At 38.2% G+C, this 18,165-nt stretch overlaps 1 protein-coding gene across 1 annotated transcript; it reads right to left on the reverse strand.

Moving 5' to 3' along the window:
• Positions 1 to 415: 415 nt before the first annotated feature.
• Positions 416 to 17,611, reverse strand: LOC128358557 (receptor-type tyrosine-protein phosphatase eta-like). Its single transcript, XM_053318888.1, has 7 exons — positions 17,383 to 17,611; positions 3,765 to 3,786; positions 3,315 to 3,506; positions 2,810 to 3,061; positions 2,077 to 2,337; positions 1,625 to 1,885; positions 416 to 842 (listed from the first exon to the last, which is right to left on the reverse strand). The coding sequence occupies exons 1-7, from the start codon at positions 17,446 to 17,448 to the stop codon at positions 493 to 495; spliced, it is 1,404 nt and encodes a 467-aa protein (XP_053174863.1). The 5' UTR covers positions 17,449 to 17,611; the 3' UTR covers positions 416 to 492.
• Between the last annotated feature and the right edge of the window lie 554 nt (positions 17,612 to 18,165).

Raw genomic sequence — 18,165 nt, forward strand, 5'->3', positions numbered from 1 at the left:
GAAGACAAAGTGCAGGAGTAACATCATCAGAAAACCACAGTAAAAAAGGTTAACTGAAGGAGGTATTAAACTGACTATAAGGGCAACATATAATATTAAATGCAGATAGTGATGCACTGCACATCTTACTTGTATACTTTGAAACTGTCTTTGCCTGTCCTACTGTTTCATTATCTCCAGCCACTGCAATGATGGTAAAAGTGTACTGCACTCCAGCAGTTAGTGAAGTGACATTCATTTTTGTTTCATTGACAGTAACACCCCAGTTGTCTGTCCCAGCAGTCCACTGTACTCTATAGAAGGGGCTGTTTCCTTCAGGTTTAGTCCAGGTCAGAGACACAGAGGATGTTGTGATTTCACTGACACTGAGATTTCTGACTACATCAGGCTCTGAGAGTGACAGAGAGGTGGACGCAAGGAGGAATAGATGACAGTAAAACATACAATTGACATAACACTAAATAGGGAAACAATATTGTTGACAATTGTATGTTAGGTTATCTGCAGAATAACTACTAAGTTGCATCTATCAAGGCAACATATAATATTAAATGCAGATAGTGATGCACTGCACATCTTACTTGTATACTGTGAAACTGTCTTTTCCTCTCCTACTGTTTCATTATCTCCAGCCACTGCAGTGATGGTAAAAGTGTACTGCACTCCAGCAGTCAGTGAGGTGACATTCATTTTTGTTTCATTGACAGTAACACCCAAGTTGTTTGTCCCAGCAGTCCACTGTACTCTATAGTAGGTGCTGTTTCCTTCAGGTTTAGTCCAGGTCAGAGACACAGAGGATGTTGTGATTTCACTGACACTGAGACTTTTGACTACTTCAGGTTCTGTGAGGAAAGAGGAGTCACATGAGGAAATTAATAGTTTGAAAAATAAATACATTGTAATTGTTGCACCAGTGACACTAGCAAGCGGCCTCCATGTAGCTGAATATTTATCTAGAATCCTTGTAGTCTGGGATCCACCTTGATCTGGACCAAAACAAATCCAGACCATTGCTTCACAGGTGAGCTCTCGTTTATTAATATGTAAAACAAGCTCAACGCTACATCTGCTGGCCAAACCAGCAGGCAACACAATCAGCAGCTGTCTCACCCTCAACAGCTGTCCTCAGCAGAATATCACTACCAGAAAGGACCACATTTAAGTCCTTACTTACTTGTGTACTGAGATACAATAGTACTCTGTCCTTCAATGTGACCATCATCTGCCACTGCCGTAACAGTTATTGTATATTGGACACCAGCAGTCAGATTAGTAATGATCGTAGATGTTTTGCTCATATTCGCAAGTACATTGATTTCTCCACCTGTCCACTGTACTCTATAGAATGAGCTATTTCCTTCAGGTTCAGCCCAGATCAGAGACACAGAGGATGTTGTGATTTCACTTACAGTGAGATTCCTGACTACATCAGGCTCTGAGAGTGACAGAGAGGTAGACGCAAGGGAGAAAAAATGACAGTGAAACATGATTCACTGAAGACAAAGTGCAGGAGTAACATCATCAGAAAACCACGGTAAAAAAGGTTAACTGAAGGAGGTATTAAACTGACTGTAAGGGCAACATATAATATTAAATGCAGATAGTGATGCACTGCACATCTTACTTGTATACTTTGAAACTGTCTTTGCCTCTCCTACTGTTTCATTATCTCCAGCCACTGCAATGATGGTAAAAGTGTACTGCACTCCAGCAGTCAGTGAGGTGACATTCATTTCTGTTTCATTGACAGTAACACCCCAGTTGTCTGTCCCAGCAGTCCACTGTACTCTATAGAAGGGGCTGTTTCCTTCAGGTTTAGTCCAGGTCAGAGACACAGAGGATGTTGTGATTTCACTGACACTGAGATTTCTGACTACATCAGGCTCTGAGAGTGACAGAGAGGTGGACGCAAGGAGGAATAGATGACAGTAAAACATACAATTGACATAACACTAAATAGGCAAACAATATTGTTGACAATTGTATGTTAGGTTATCTGCAGAATAACTACTAAGTTGCATCTATCAAGGCAACATATAATATTAAATGCAGATAGTGATGCACTGCACATCTTACTTGTATACTGTGAAACTGTCTTTGCCTCTCCTACTGTTTTATTATCTCCAGTCACTGCAATGATGGTAAAAGTGTACTGCACTCCAGCAGTCAGTGAGGTGACATTCATTTCTGTTTCACTGACAGTAACACCCAAGTTGTATGTCCCAGCAGTCCACTGTACTCTATAGAAGGTGCTGTTTCCTTCAGGTTTAGTCCAGGTCAGAGACACAGAGGATGTTGTGATTTCACTGACACTGAGATTTTTGACTACATCAGGCTCTGAGAGTGACAGAGAGGTAGACGCAAAGCAGAAAAGATGACAGTAAAACATGATTCACTGAAGACAAAGTGCAGGAGTAACATCATCAGAAAACCACAGTAAAAAAGGTTAACTGAAGGAGGTATTAAACTGACTAAATGTAATTTGTCTCTGACAAAGCACATGAAAAAACATGGAATGTTTAAAATGTTTGAAATGTAACTTAATGTAAACATCTGAATCTGAGAGCAAATAAATGGCAAGTCCTTTTGAAGGTAAAAGCTGAACAGTGTGACGTTTTGATCGGTGGATCTTTGATCCAAATGTCATAAAATGGCTACCATAAGATTCTTGACTATCTCAGGTTCTGTGGAACAAAGAGTATTAACACTGGAAGTCGATATTTGAAGTTATTTGCAAATATTTTGAGTCAGACATTAAGAATTCTATTGATCATCTTACAATTTAAGCCAAAATTCAACAGATACTTACTTGTGTACTGAGAAATATCTTCAGTCACTCCTTCAGTTCTACCATCATCTGCCACTGCAGTTACAGATATGGTGTAGTTTTCCCCAGCTGCCAGTCCAGTAATGGTTTTAGATGTTTCATTCACATTTTCTTTTTCTCCGTCAGCCCACTCTACTTTATAGAAGGAGATGTTTCCTGTTGGTTTATTCCAGCTGAGACTTATAGAGGTTGTACTGATTCCAGTGACAGAAAGATTGATGACTTGTTCAGGCTCTGTGAGTGGCAGAGAGGTGGGTGGGGGAGAAAATATTGATATTTTAGGTTTTCATTAATCATTATATGTGTAACACATCATAATCATCTTTGTATTTCTGTGTATTCATACTGAAAGCACTTTGTTTGTAGTCATACAAACAACAGAGCAAACAGGCTGAATCTTTAATATGACAAAAACGCTTTAGATAATTCACTGAATAATTTGCGGATGACTGGAATACAAGTGATTTGACAAAGTAAATTGACTTACTAGTTGTGACCATTTTGCAGCAGTTCAAACAATCAAGGGAGATATTATAGACAGCTCCAGGAGTCAGACCAACTAAAGAACCATTTCCAGATATGTTTGAAACGGATAAGCTGCAGTTTGGGTTAGATTGAAACTCGACTGTTGTTGTTGTTGTTGTTATTATTATCGTTTGATTGCTGTCACATTCACCATCTATGAGGTAGGCGAACGAGGACAAGAACAAGAAGAAAAACAAGACCAAAAAGAAGAAATGAGCACAACTAGATTCTTTTAAAAAAAGCAAAATTCCTTTAAAAAACTTTTTTGACAGGAGTGACGTAATTAACAAGCCTATATTAAACACCAAATATGGTATTCCGTGAGAACTTGTATTTCTTTAAATATACAGAGAAGAATGAACAGAAAGGAGGCACATGAAACAAAATAAGTAAACAGCTAGTGTGTACTTACCGGCACATGCAGCTCGGGAGTCCTATGGGGATAAAGGCAGAGAAAAGCAAAGTAAATCATCTTGCACCAGTAGAGGTCAGCATTGAGTTTGAAACAACCACAAAGCATCCAACAGAAACCTAACCTCCTGTTCATATGTGTAAGAGCATCAGAGAATTGAGTGAGGACTGCTAGAAAAAGCCTGCTGAATTTAAAGCACTGAGTAGAACTCTTGTTGAAGCGGTCAGATGTCCACAGTTTCTTAAACTGCCTTTGTACACATGATATGTGGCCCCTGCAGTGAAATGACACAATAAGGCACCTTTCTCTCATTCTCTTTGTGGCTGCCAAAAAGCAAACCATGTATGTGGTCATAGCTGTTAAACTCTGATAAGAAAGCAGAGCAACATAGGCAGATTATTAAATCAACAGTTTGCTTATTTTTTATGTACATTTTATTTCCCAACATGATGGTCTCAAAGCCTTTTTCACATTCCCAAGAATTAAAAACTCTGGTGGGGAGATGCTGAGTTCTTGATAGGGATGGATATCAAAACACTAAACATTTTTCAAACTTTACTGGAGGTTTTCAATGGATGGTATATTGAGTCAGACCTTGTTGGCCTAAAAAAAGCCAAATTTAAATATATTGTCTAAGCATGGTGTAATCAGACAGTACAGTAGAGTATAACAACCATGTGTAAGTTAATATGTCCATGCTCGTCTGTGATGTAAAGTAACACCCAAAAGTTCTGTATTTTCAGATAAAGCCCCATGGTAACTGATGAATAGATCGTGTTTGTATGCCAGTAAGTACGCACAAGGAAGTAAACTCTCCTAATCATCATGGAGAATACTCTTCTGTGCATGTAGGATTACAGCTTTTTTTTCTTTCATGCTCCAATGATTACTAACAAATGTTGTTCACAGCAAGCCATAATATCAAATGTGGTCCTACAACTTTATATCCATACACCTCTTTCTCCATATTTTTACTCAGGTTACCACCTGTGACCTTGTATCAGGACTAAACACAAAGCACTGGTTACAAAATCACTTATTAGCCAAAACTTAAACAGTCTAGTGGCACTCAGTCTGTTTACCACACAGCTAAACATTAAACAGAAGACATCATCCCTCAAAACTGCATCACCCTCTCCTCTCAGTTCCCCTGAAAAAAGATCATAGATAGGACCGATCATTAACTCCCCCTAACACTGAAAGAGTGGGCATTACATCAGTCTTGCATTACAAAAGATCTAATCAAATACAAATACAAAAGGACAAGTGCAGGTATTTCTCACTGTGCAGGATACAGACTAAAGTATAGGTTGTAAGCAATACTCAAAATATAGTTTAATTGTGGATATATTCAAAAGTAGACTGATACTACACTTGCCAACTGGAGTTTTGTCAATATGTGGGTAGACTCAATACAGTTCAACAGCACCACAAACTATAGCCTCCAAAATGACCAGTCTTTACAAACTGGGCTGCAACTGGTGATAATTGTGATTATTTTCATTAATGATTAATCGGATTGATGTCTTATTTTTTCTGACCAACAGTCTAAAACTCAAAATGTTTACATGAAACAGAGAAAATCAGACAATGTTCAAACTAAACAAACTGGACACAATGAATATTTTGCATTTTTGCTTGAAAATACACTTTTAAAAGACTCAAATTATTAATTATTGATACATAATAATAATATTTTTTAAGGTATCACTCAAACAAAGTAGTCATTTATGCTTTAGTTATTGTATTAGACTGCATTAGTGTTAACTGGGTGTATCAACTGTAATATACTGGCCACTGAGTGTATTTTTTTTTTCTTTGTTCTTCTCTTATTCAGCAACAAAGATACACTGTGTATTAATCTGCTAACAATCTGTTGTATATTCCTTCTATACATCCAGATTTATACTTACATTGTAAATGTTATACAGCATGTTTTGCATTTTAAAGGCACACCCAGGCAAAAGGGAATTGGAATTTTTCAATAGAACAGAAAAGACTTTGATAAAAACAAAGGTGCTGCATTTAATAAAGCCCCTACCACCCCTCCATCCATGGAGACCAGTGTCCTCTCCTTATCTTTTCCTTCTCTATTCACAACAGTGACCTTGCCCTTCCTACCAACCAAGAACGAGGGTGCCACAACAGTGACCTTGCCCTTCCTACCAACCAAGTACGAGGGTGCCACACAGTGGTGCACGACACGTTCAAGGCTTCAGTGCTTTTGGTTGTGGTAGTTGGTGTTCTCTGAGAAAGTCAGTACAATACAGCACTATGTGTTAAGAAACCTCATTACCAGTGTTTTTACGACATACATTTCAATAAAATTCAGTATTCAGTATAATACTCAACCAACCAACCGACCATTACCTTAAATTATCAGCTAGATTATGTCACTTTGGGTGGGTTTTGTACACTTACTGGCACAACAGCCTATGAGGAAGTTGGCATTTGTATACTTCTGTTGTTTGTGCAGCAGCGCGTTAGAGCCGCTCAGCTTCCCTCTAACGCCCTGTCAGAGGGTGCAAATGGGTGTACAGAGAATTATTCACTGTCCGTAATTCAGTGATATACTTCCCCCTCTTAACATAGTAGATGGTTTTTGAGAGTTGAAAGATTGTCCTCAACAATATCTAGAGTTGGGTTTGGTCACAATCTAATTAGTGTCTCAAAATAAAAATTCTAATCATTAGTTCCCGCATTTCTATTAACATTTGTCATTTCTGTTAAGGAACATCTTAGCTGGTATTAATGTTTATTCTGATTACAAACATCAGGCTAAAAAGTTTCATATGCTAACATCCTAAACTTAAAAAAGTAACACTTTCAACAGGTACAAATGAATACTAATGTTTCCCCACCATAGCTTGATGTGTAAATATGCAACCGTTTATGAACATTTATACTTTATACTAAAACTTTACTAAACGACTTAGTGGTCTGTCAGGAGTTCTTCTGCCCCCTTCCTGACTCATTTGGTAATTTTTCTCCTCACATCTTGAACTTTCACCTTTCAACTTTTAAACAAACATGGACAAGAAGCTCTCACAAAAAAAAAATAAAAAATTAATTTGAACATCGAAAAAAAGATCACATTACATGAGTGAAAGCTTGAGACCAGTCAGCTACTAAATAGACCTTAATAGTTTGGCTTTTTTGAAGCTAAAGTTCAAGAATGATCTTTGAACCTTGTCAGGCATACAGTAACAACCAGCTAAACTGTTATCAAAAACTGGTTTGCCTTGTGAGTAACAAAGAGTGTTTTTTACGCCTATCCTATTGAGTTTGGTTAAACTAACTCCACATCAGAGAGAGCAGGTATGAAAGCTGTCAATCAAACTGTGGTGCTGCCTGAACGACTCAACAACTGGGTTGAGACTGTTTGAACTGGTGAGTCTCTGCCTGCTTCAAATCACATTCTGGTGCAGTTTTGCAATTTGTTGTTTGAATGCTAACAGGCCAACCATCCAGTGACTTGTGGTTTTCATAATAGTTCCAATAGCTAGTACTGACTACTATTATTAAACCATTCAGGTCTATTATATATAAATGGTTATGGTTTTGGTTATGGAAATAATTTGGTAGCCATGGTTAAATGTGAATACAGGAACTGTCCCCTATAAACCAGTCAAGCGAGGAAGCTTGTATTTTACTAGCCTACATGTACTTTTTATATGACATTGAACTCATCCCACCATAATGTTACTGTACAAAATGCCTCTTTTCCATCCTGTCTCTGTCTTTTTGTCACTGCAACATGTGGCCAATCAGTGGTCAAACAATACTACGAGTGCTCATTTTTAGATACTTTTTCCTGAACTCTTCATAACACTGCAGAACACTGAAGTATTAAAGTGTAGCAAAGCTTGCTGTTATGATGCTGGATGACATCACCAGTAACCACTGAATGACTTACCTGGCAGTCTGTATCACCCAATGTTCACAGCTCTTTGTAAAAAGCCAGTGTGAACAAAAGCCAGAAGTAAGCAATGTTATGACTAAGTTTGATTTTAGGAACAATTGTTGCTGTCTGTGACCGAACAGAAGTTTAACAAACAAAACCATGTCCTGCTCCAGAAGAATATGGTAAGGGTCACATACCAGTATGTGAAAGTTGTGGCTTAATGCTATGACAACCTCATGTTTTCATACACATCTTCATGTTAACTTGACCTCTGGGGATATGATTTCTCTGAGCTAGACTGCTGAATGTTTTATTTCCCTTTGGCCTTCTTCCTAAGTATCACTTATTTTCTTCTGGCTAAATAAACAAAACAACGTCTCAAGCCATTATTCCTTGGCACTGACCCAAGTTCAAATTCCCATTTTAGAAATACTGGCCTAGATATACTGAAGTTCAAATAACGGACTTTCTTGAATCCACTGGAAGTCAGCTCCATCCTTGTGCACATCCCTGTTTTCTACATTATATGTATTGCATATGTTGTAACAGGAGTGTTGGTAGCATTTGTTTAAAATCACTAATAGCAGGAGAGCATTTCTAAAAGCCACTCAAAGATAAATAATTTTGCTGTTTGCTTTGAGACACAGCTCAAAGGTTGGTGATATACAGCACTTGGAAGCTCATTGTTATTTCTCATACTTTCGACTCTCACTTGAAGAGTGATGTTTAATGGTCATTGTGCAAACATACCTGGCTGGGACCTTCTTGCCCTGTGTACAGTATATGTGCCCTTTGACTGTTCTGTCTGCAGGAGGAGGAGGAGGAGGAGGAGGAGGAGGAGGAAATGGCTGTACTGACCACTACATAAACATTACATCAACCCAAAAGGCAGTCGGCCTGCCACTACGATTCCCTCTCATTCCTCACAGTCTGCCTTTGCTGCTTGCCTCCTGATAAGGCCCCAGTTCCTTCCTCCATAATAACACCCAGACCCAAAAACAATCAAGAAATCACCTTAAAAGCTGTTTGCTCACGGATCAGTCTATTTAACCTTAGCTCCTCATAATCTGATAACTCGGAACAAAAACATTTAAAAAATTGGACAATACTTTATTCCTGCTCGTTGAATAAGTTTTGAGGGGTTGCCATGGTTGTGCTCTTGTTGACTTACTGAGTGCAATACGAGGATTCTTCTACAGCTGTAAATTCTGCAAAATCACATTATCTGACTCAAAGCAAAACATTTGTGGCGCTGTTGTGCGTGCATGTGTTTGTGCCTTGATGATTAACAACACATAATATCCAAGGTTCATGAGGAAGAAAAACTAATGTTGAAAGTGGATCATGCTTTTCTCCTTTTCTTTATTGGTTTTTGTCTCTTGACCTTTTCTGCTCCTTTGTAGTAGTTTTACTATTATCTGATTGTCTAATATATCTGTTCTACATCCATTCTTTTTTCTTTCTCTCTCCCATTTGTATGTTGACGTCTCCTGTTTTGTTTGTGTAATTCTCTAAAGCCTTCGTGGGCTGTGACTTTGGCTAGTTACCTTATAGCAAGATGAGTTTATCTGCTGTTACTCACTTGATATAGTAAACTTAATTAATGAGTTATTGGAGCATCTACAATAATTTTTCAATTACGAAAAACAGGAAAGGTGGTAAATTAAATTAAGGTTACAGTATCTCACCAACCGGTAACTTAAATTAGAGAGGTTAGAGAGTTCTGTTTCATCACATGGTTCCCAATTTAGCTCCACCCAACATCAACTTGACCCCAGGTCTAATTAGCCAGGGTAAATCAGAACACCTGTATGGGTGTGCAGGTCCTTTAAATATTATGACACACTGTTTCATCAGTCATTTTGCATATTGTGAAATAACATTTCTTCCTTGTTTTTACAGATTGAGTCTACTCAAATTAGAATCAAAAGAGAAATTATTTTGTTTGTGTATCCAGCTTTTAAAACTGCTTGTGTGTGTCTGTGCCTGTGTCTTTGTGTACATGTGTAAGAATATTAAAAAACAATGGGCACACAAGCTGCCTAAATTGCTTTTTTCCTACTGTGTGTTGTGAATGCAGAAGTTAATGATCTGATGACGTGAATGTGAAAACATATGTGAAATGTATGAAATCTACAGTCACTTTCTTTTGTTGGCCTTTAATAAACTGGCAGCCTGTTCTCTATTTAAGGTTCATCGCCTCAGAAGTTTCTCATGAGCGACCTACTCATTGTTTCTGTGCTACCACGACTTCCTGATGCTTCCTGAACCCACCCAGAGACCCTTGATAACAGATGTGAACAACATAAAGGACTTTTTATTCTAGACTTCATTCCCCAAGCTCATTAAGGTCAAATAAAGGAAGATAAGGACCACATGCCATTGGCTAATAAATCAACTCTTGTCTTACTTAAACTGTCTGGGTTAGCTTAAAACCATCAAAATTGTTACTGTTGCTTCTTTTATGGTGTGAAACATGTCATTTTCTCATACCAATTTGAACTAAGTTTGTTTTCCATAAACTTCTTTAATCATGTGCAATATGCCTAAATAATGTGGTTCTTGTATGACTTTGTATTGTAATTCAAATTGAGTTCCTCAGTTAAGGTCTGTGAGGTGGTTAAATGGAATGAACTTGATATTAACTGAAGTCATTTGATCATGTATTAAATTTTGTTTGGAACTGCATCACTGCACATGACTGATTCTGGCAACATTAAAATGTCAGGGGAATCGATGACCTTTGACCTCTCACTGTTTCTAGATGGTTTCAGGAAATTGATACTAATTTTACCCAGTATTCAGTAGCACATTGCTACTCTAGTCAGGACATTCAGTGTACACATTTATGATGAATGTGCAATTTAGCCTTTTTAAAACCTTGATACTTAAATATGTTATACTATCCTATATGACTACTGAAGACAGAAGCTAACATGAATGTATATTATAACCCACCAGGGTTAGAGAGTTGTGTGAAAAATGAATTATATTTGTAGTTTTTTTATTAGTGTCATTTAAGTCAGAAGTCACAGCACTACTGAAGGAGCTCAAAGCATTTGATGGAGCTACAGTACTGCCATTACAATATGTCTTAAAAACAATAAAACTAGTTTGGACCAAATCTGCTGGTTTATTGCATATCATATATTACATATTTGAGTATGATAGCATTCTTGTGTTACAACACTGCACAAGAGAAATTAAATTTGAGCATCCTCCTGTCAGATACTATAGGAACATGAATCATAAAATAATGCCCAAAGCTATGTCTAAAAATACCTGCTGCCTCCAAATACTCCCTGCGTATGATGGCTTATGTATGAGTGTGTTTGTCTCCAGGTATCATCCTCCCACACCACAGTCCTGCCACTGCTATCAACAGATCAGAGCATATGGAAATCAGTGACGTAGTATTTACTGTACCTAGCACTGTGCTGCCCTGTGAAGATTGCTGAGCTACTGGCTGCAGATACCCATCTGAGTACAATGCACTGCCATTAGAGCTTCCTCTACTTGCTGCTGGCCATGCAACAAGAGGAAGAGGTGTATGAGTGCATATGTACCCACACCCTGAACACAGACACTCTAAACTGATCATGGATGTTTTAAATGGGTGTAAGTGCTAAAGTGAAGTGTGATGCATCAATGTGTGTATCTGTGGAAAAGAAGCACAGGAAAAGCATATCATATGGGGGGGGGGTTATAAATAATGAGTGTTTTTTCATTCTTTATTTAAATTATCAACAAAAATACTATACATTTCCCTTTTAAAATCTAGACTCTGAAGAGCAACGCCTTTTGAAACCGGCTCCTGTCCTCAGTGACCCTGAAGAGCATGACCAGTAAAGAAAATTACAGTTATTCTTTTTACAAGAAATGTTTGATGCTCTTTATAGGTACAGAACACTATGTCTGCCTCCCTACATGAAAACATATACACATATTCTTCTAATGGTTTTCATTCCTACAGACATTAAATAACTAATTTTAGTAGAAGCTATGAACAACCAAGGAAAGGCAATGTCTTCATTATTACTGATTTTATCATTCACAGAAGTATAAGGCCCATTTTCACTGTAGACTACTACAGTAGTAAGATTGCTAATTAGAGCAGCTACTCAAGAAGTAAGATAATTATGAAGTTAATGTGCCCTGATGTTTCCTTTTATGGCTTGAAATGAAATAATGTGATGACTGGTACCTGCAAGTGAGACTATCCTCCATCTCTGAGCAGTGGAAATTGATAACAGGCCTGTGTTATAAGCAAGACAAGAGTCCACAGCTATGCTACACACAAAGAGGTGCTTTGAGGTCAATGCTAATGTCAGCATGCTGATGTTAAGCGAGTGTAATATTTTCCATATTCACCTCATTGTGCAGCCCACTGAACACTTGCTGTGGCGTTTCCCCCACTGGAACCACTCATGAGTTCTTTCTTGGCCCATAGACTTTACTTTGTGATGACATCACAGATTTTTAATGTTCTTTTCTCAACTCAAAGAAAATTTTACAAATATAAAACCCCCATGTATCAAACATTCATAATAGAGAGAGTCATGATTGACCTTGTTTGCAGGCCAAAGTTTTCAGTCAACAGTTTTACAGACATGTCTTTTATTATAGTGGTCTATGGGGAAAATGCTTTTTGGGCGGCAGGCAGATTTTTCACTGGCTCAGTGGTTTATTAACTGACTGACCACTACCATGGCTAAAAACATGTGAGTGAGTATTCAAGTAAGTTTTTAAAATGCATTTTTGTACCTGGTTGTGATGAGTACTGAGTAATGACCAAACCAATCTGCTACATACAGTAGTTGGGGCATTTTAAAACTCAGTCTTTATGGAAAGGCTGTATGTATAAAAAAAACAATAATTTTTCATCTGCACTACGTCCTTGCTGGGTCATGACCCGCTCGGAGGCCGCTGATAAAATGATGACTATCTGCTGACAATAAAGCCTTTGAGGCTGGGAGAGAAGCCTGCCTCTCATTTACATGGACTGGGAAACTGTGACTCTTTGTAATTCATCTTGTACATCTTGTACAGCGTGTTTGGGGATGTTAATTTCAAACGGGACTGTCCTCACACAGTTGAAGGGGGGTTGTGAGTGGGTGGAGGGTGCAGTATTCCACAAAGGAAGGCTTGATTTGTGACTTTTGCACTTCAGACCAATAATGGGATGCAAGACACAAGGAAGCCAATGGCCTATAATTTAGATACAGTGAGAAGAATACATTTTGGAAGGGGATGCGTCTATTCAGATGCAGGCCAGACGTCATCAGGTCATCAGCAGAGACTCTAGAGATTTTCATGGACATAAACAAAGTTGTATTTGTAGTGGTGTGAGTCCACAATTTTAAGTAGTGTTCATCACAGTGCCCAAAGCTAGAGTTCTTGTAAGTGTTAGAAAACGTCCCTTTTCCTTGTTCCAAGATGTTTCCCACTGATAGCGACGTCACCGTTCTTTTATTTCTCCAAGCTGTGAGAAGGCCAGAGACAGAGAAAGAGATAGAGAAAGAGATACAGCGGATGGGAATAGAGAAAGGCTCCGTACTATGATAAACTCATGCAAAGTGTTGTACTTTTCCTGGGTCATTAGTGGGTGTGTGTCAAGCCATGATTTGCACGCACTTACTGTAGACTGAGCCTAACAAACCACGCTTTAATTTTTTATTCTATTTTCACTCCCATGTTCAATCGATTTCCACTGTTTTGCATGTTGGCCAGACTAATAACTAGAAAAGTTCCCCAATACAAGAAAAATATGGACTGTCTGTAAATACTTAATGGACGTTTCTAGCAGAAAAGATGTCTTTATAGACTGGATGTGTAGCTGAGAGAACAAGGATAAAATCATGAGCAAACTGAATACTGAATCATTCATTAAAATGTTAACGTTTAATTTTGGGTAATATATTAATTTAGTATGAAACACTTATATGCTTTAATGGTCTCCACTGGGAATGAAATGTGAGTCTAAATAAAAGGATTATACTTAATATGTTTCACATACCCAAAATCAGACATCACATATTTTAGTCAAGGAAATATTGTTTTTCCAGACGAATACAAAGAGTTTGAAAGCAGGTAAACTGTATTAATGGTATAACTACTCAGTCTGTTTTAAAGGGGAACAACCATTTCTTGAACCAAGAAGCAAATCAACTAGAACACTTTAGCATATCAACAGGTAGTTAACATGTAGAGCAGTAAAGTGGATTGTTAAAAGATTTTGATGTACGGAAAATGTCAGCATGCAAAAATGTTCCTATCAGGGAAGTATTGTATTTCCCCTTTTTCTACTTCCTTTGGAGTTGAAGTCAGGTTATGTTTCCAATTGACATTTTTTTGAAACTTGATTAACAAAATTTAAAATCTGGTATATCCTGAAACTGTCACTAAACTGCTCTGGTGTTAAGTATCATTTGTTATTAAGTTATGACCTGCGATTCATCTTCAGTGCCGTGTTTCCATTACATAACAGGATCACTGAGGCGTAAATCCCCAACGAAACTGTCACTTCCCAAATTCTACAAGGAAGAGGTAACACTTGAGTCTTTCTGCCGGACCCTCGAACCCTAGAAAAGTGTGTTAAAAAGAGAGCTGCGAGGACAGATGATGTCAACACAAGAATTAGAGTGAGGATAAAGAGTAAGACTGAGAGTAATTAAGAGCAATTAAGCTGCTAAACAGGAGCAGAAAAGATAAGATGGAAAGAGGAAAGGGAAAAATCAACAAAGGAAAAGAGAAGAGAAGAGAGAAACTATTTTCTTTTGTTGTAAACTTTGCGTGTTTTGTTTTGCTCAGTATGGCCATCATCAATATCATCACTACGTTAGAACTGCGGTTAGAACTGGAACACACAAAGAAAATCATACAGCATTTATCAGCATCAAAGCACAATCAATACAAGCCTGTTTCAAACACAACAGATTATATCTACTACTCTGTGGCCGCGGAGGAATAGTACGTTTCAAATGTATGTACCATTTAAAATATGTTGTGATGATGAAAAAAAAAAGATTCACCTATGATCTCAACCTTGTGTTGATAAACAACTTTTTAACACATTTAAATGAGCAGATTAAATATTCAAACTGTGGACCTCAAGAGGAGTACTGTAGCTGATGTAATAGGGATCCTAATAAAGAATTTTTAAAAACATTTTAGATGTGATTACAGGTGCCCAAAAGCTATGAACGAGACAATCTCTGATTTCATCAAAGGACAAGACACTTTAAGTGAAGCAGGTTTTGTCTCTAAACAAGAAAGTCCTGTCTGTCCTGCATTTTAACTTTGGGGGAGAAATGATTAACAATGAAAACTTTAGGCCCCATTATTTAAAATTTCAACTGAACCAATACTGCATTATTTTTCATACCACACCAACTTATAATTATAATTCCTGAAATGTTAAAGCCATAGCCATATGCTTACAACACAATGTAAAGTCCTTGTTCATATTGAAACACTTGGTTATAGCCAATATATCTGATCACCAGAGTCTGTCTCCTTGTTTTACCTTTCAAATCCTAACTGTATTAAAACCAACTGTGCTGCTGCAGGCAGGTTCACATTTGCATGTGTCCTGTCTTCATCAATGCTTATCATGTGTACTCTTCATAGAAGTTGCATAAATGAACCTATTAACAATTACTTCCGTATCCAAACCAACGCATTTCTCATGGCAAAAGGACAGAGTCCTTATCAGCTTTTTTAGACCATGTAGCCCTTTCAACTAAATCTCACAGTCCTCATCAGGTTTATTTGCACTAGTCCAAATGTAAAGCATGAATTTAATTCATCACAACAGTTTCAAAGGGCAGCATATTTACAACAAAAGCATGTGTCTTTTGTAGTTTAGTTTTACAATAAACAGAACAAACCAATACAGGATCAAGCTGAAAAGTATAAAAATAGACTAAAAAAAATCAAAGAAAATGCATCAACTTTGCAAACATGACAATTATTAAAATAAATCCACTGTTTGAGGAAACTCCTCTAAATGTTTCTCGGAGTGGAAGCGGCAAACATCATATTGAATTTCTACAGTCGCTGTATTGAATTAAACAATTAAGCTGCTTTGTGTGATGTTAGGATATTGAAGCAGAGCATCATTCAATTTAGTATATTCACAACCATCTCCTCATATGTAAAGGACAAAATGGGCTGTTTGTCAGTGCCTGTATATGTGCATTTTATTGGTTACCATTAAAATAATCCAGTGTAAACTGGTCGGGACACTAACAAAGCTCTGTGGGTGTCAAGGTTACCCAATTTACATTTTATACACATAAATTCACCCCAGCCTCCTCTGTGACATGTTTCTTGGTATAAAACCACCATACCACTTTTGACCTTAAAAGAGGTCGCTTGCATTTGTCTGAAGAATTAAAATGTTTTGGTCTATTTTTCTCTTCCTAGTAAGAACAGTCTCTGCATTATCAAGTCCATCTGAACTATTTACAAATACACCAGAACTATCCATGCCAATATTGATGTTATTTAGTGGATCTGTTATTGGTCACAACAAGACTGATCAACTTTAATTAAACGCTGACTCACTTTTCATGGTCTCATGTCACCTTACATAAAAAATATCCCAGTGAGTTCCACTCAGCGAGGCAAACAGAAAAAAGAAAGCACAGGTGTTGGAGCGGTATTAGGTATTAACAAATACCTCCAGTTATTGGAATCTGTACTAGGAGATAAAAAACTGGGTTGGCGTATTTTTAAAAATAATGTCCTAATACTGGAGACAATTGGTATAAAAACATTTTCTGGTTATTAAAGGGAATCTTTATTGGCACTTTTTAAAATCTTTGAACATCTCAGTATAGTCCAAGACAACATCTCCACCTCCTAATTACAGCCTCCAGAATTACCAGAGGTCACTGCATTACCACAGACTGTAACTGTACCTAATAAACTGGTTACTCAGTGCCAGTGGAGTCCTGGTGTGAAGAGTTGAGGCTCCCAGAGTGACAGGGACACTGAGCTTCACCTCATTCCATTCCTGACCCCGTTGTGTCAGCCACACACATCCTCGCATACCATTCTCAACCTCCCTCGCCTTCTCTCTCTCCCCCTCTAGAAAGACCAGTGCGACAAGGACAGGTGGATCGGTGGCTGCTGGATGACCGGTCTATCTGTTATGCAAGCTTTGTTCAATAGGATGCATTTTTAACACACCAGGTCACTTAATGACCTGTGCAATCCTGAGTAAATGATTCACCAAAAGAAAGAAAAAAAAAGAACTGAAATATGCCAGTGTGTTTAAATAAGTCAAATTGTTAGACCTTATATATTGTCTCCATGTCATCCATAGCCTACCATTGTTCAACCTCTCCAACTGAAGGTCAACTCATTCATTACTTATTAATAACTCTCAAAGGACCATATTCATCTTAGAATAAACAATGAGATTGTTCATCTGCAAAAATAAGCTACCAAACCACCTATGGTAACAGTTTGAAAAGCTATTTCATTCTTGTTTTAGCATATTTTCACCCCCAGAAACTTTCCTCCTGAAGCTGAGCTGGAATGAGCTCACAGCCCGGCAGCTACCTGCGCAACAGGTGCAGTCAAACCCGCGTGATAAAAGTAGACCCTGAACCTCCAAACAAAGCGCCCTGTTTTCACTCCCCAAAACAAACCCCTGAGTGTCACGTCTGACTGTGTGATGCATATAATTGAATGAGACCTCTTTACCTTAAGGAGGGCACTGAAGACCAGGAGAGCCCACACAGAGACGCTGAGGCGCAGCAGCGGCTTCATGATGCCGGTTGGCTGAGGAAAAGTTTCGAGTGTCTTTTCTACCCGGTGAGTGATTTCATGTCCACACTTTGTTCTTGTTTGAAATGACAATAAACCATGAACTGTATTTCTCACTCCTAACGCTCCGTCAATCTGCCACTACATCGGGAGAGTTAAGTAAGACGGCCAAACTTTTCTCTCGGTGTTAACGGGGAGGGGCGCACAGCGCGTCACTCGGGAAAGTTTAGTGAAGTAGCGGCCACTCCTCTCATCATCGGCCCCCCTCTACTTCTGTATCACCAGCAATGTGTCGGTATACACTATTTGGACGGGTCTGCTTGGTCATGCAGAAATGAAAAAGAGTCATCCCGCATTCTTGCCATAACTTGGCCACGCAGGGTGAAGGAATGCACCCATGGGTCCCCTTAAAGACTACACAAAACCCAGCGGCCAAGGCAAATGTTTTTAGAAAACTTCCTTGAGGTTATTGGCCTAGTTTCACTGCCATAAGTGATGGTAGTGCATTTTGTTCAGGGCCGTAGTAACGAATGATGGGCTCTGAGCATGACCGTCCAAGGGGACTAATGTTGTATTGACTTACTCATAGTCCCATTTCTTCCTGAACTTTTAAGTCTTTTAAGTGTTTTATTTCATCCCAGACTTATTGCTGTACCTGTACAATCTCTATAAACACTAACATTTTACTTCACATGACTTGTTATCAGGGTAAATGTTAAT

The sequence above is a fragment of the Scomber japonicus genome, chromosome 5 (genome assembly GCF_027409825.1).
Source record: "Scomber japonicus isolate fScoJap1 chromosome 5, fScoJap1.pri, whole genome shotgun sequence".
Taxonomy (NCBI): domain Eukaryota; kingdom Metazoa; phylum Chordata; class Actinopteri; order Scombriformes; family Scombridae; genus Scomber; species Scomber japonicus.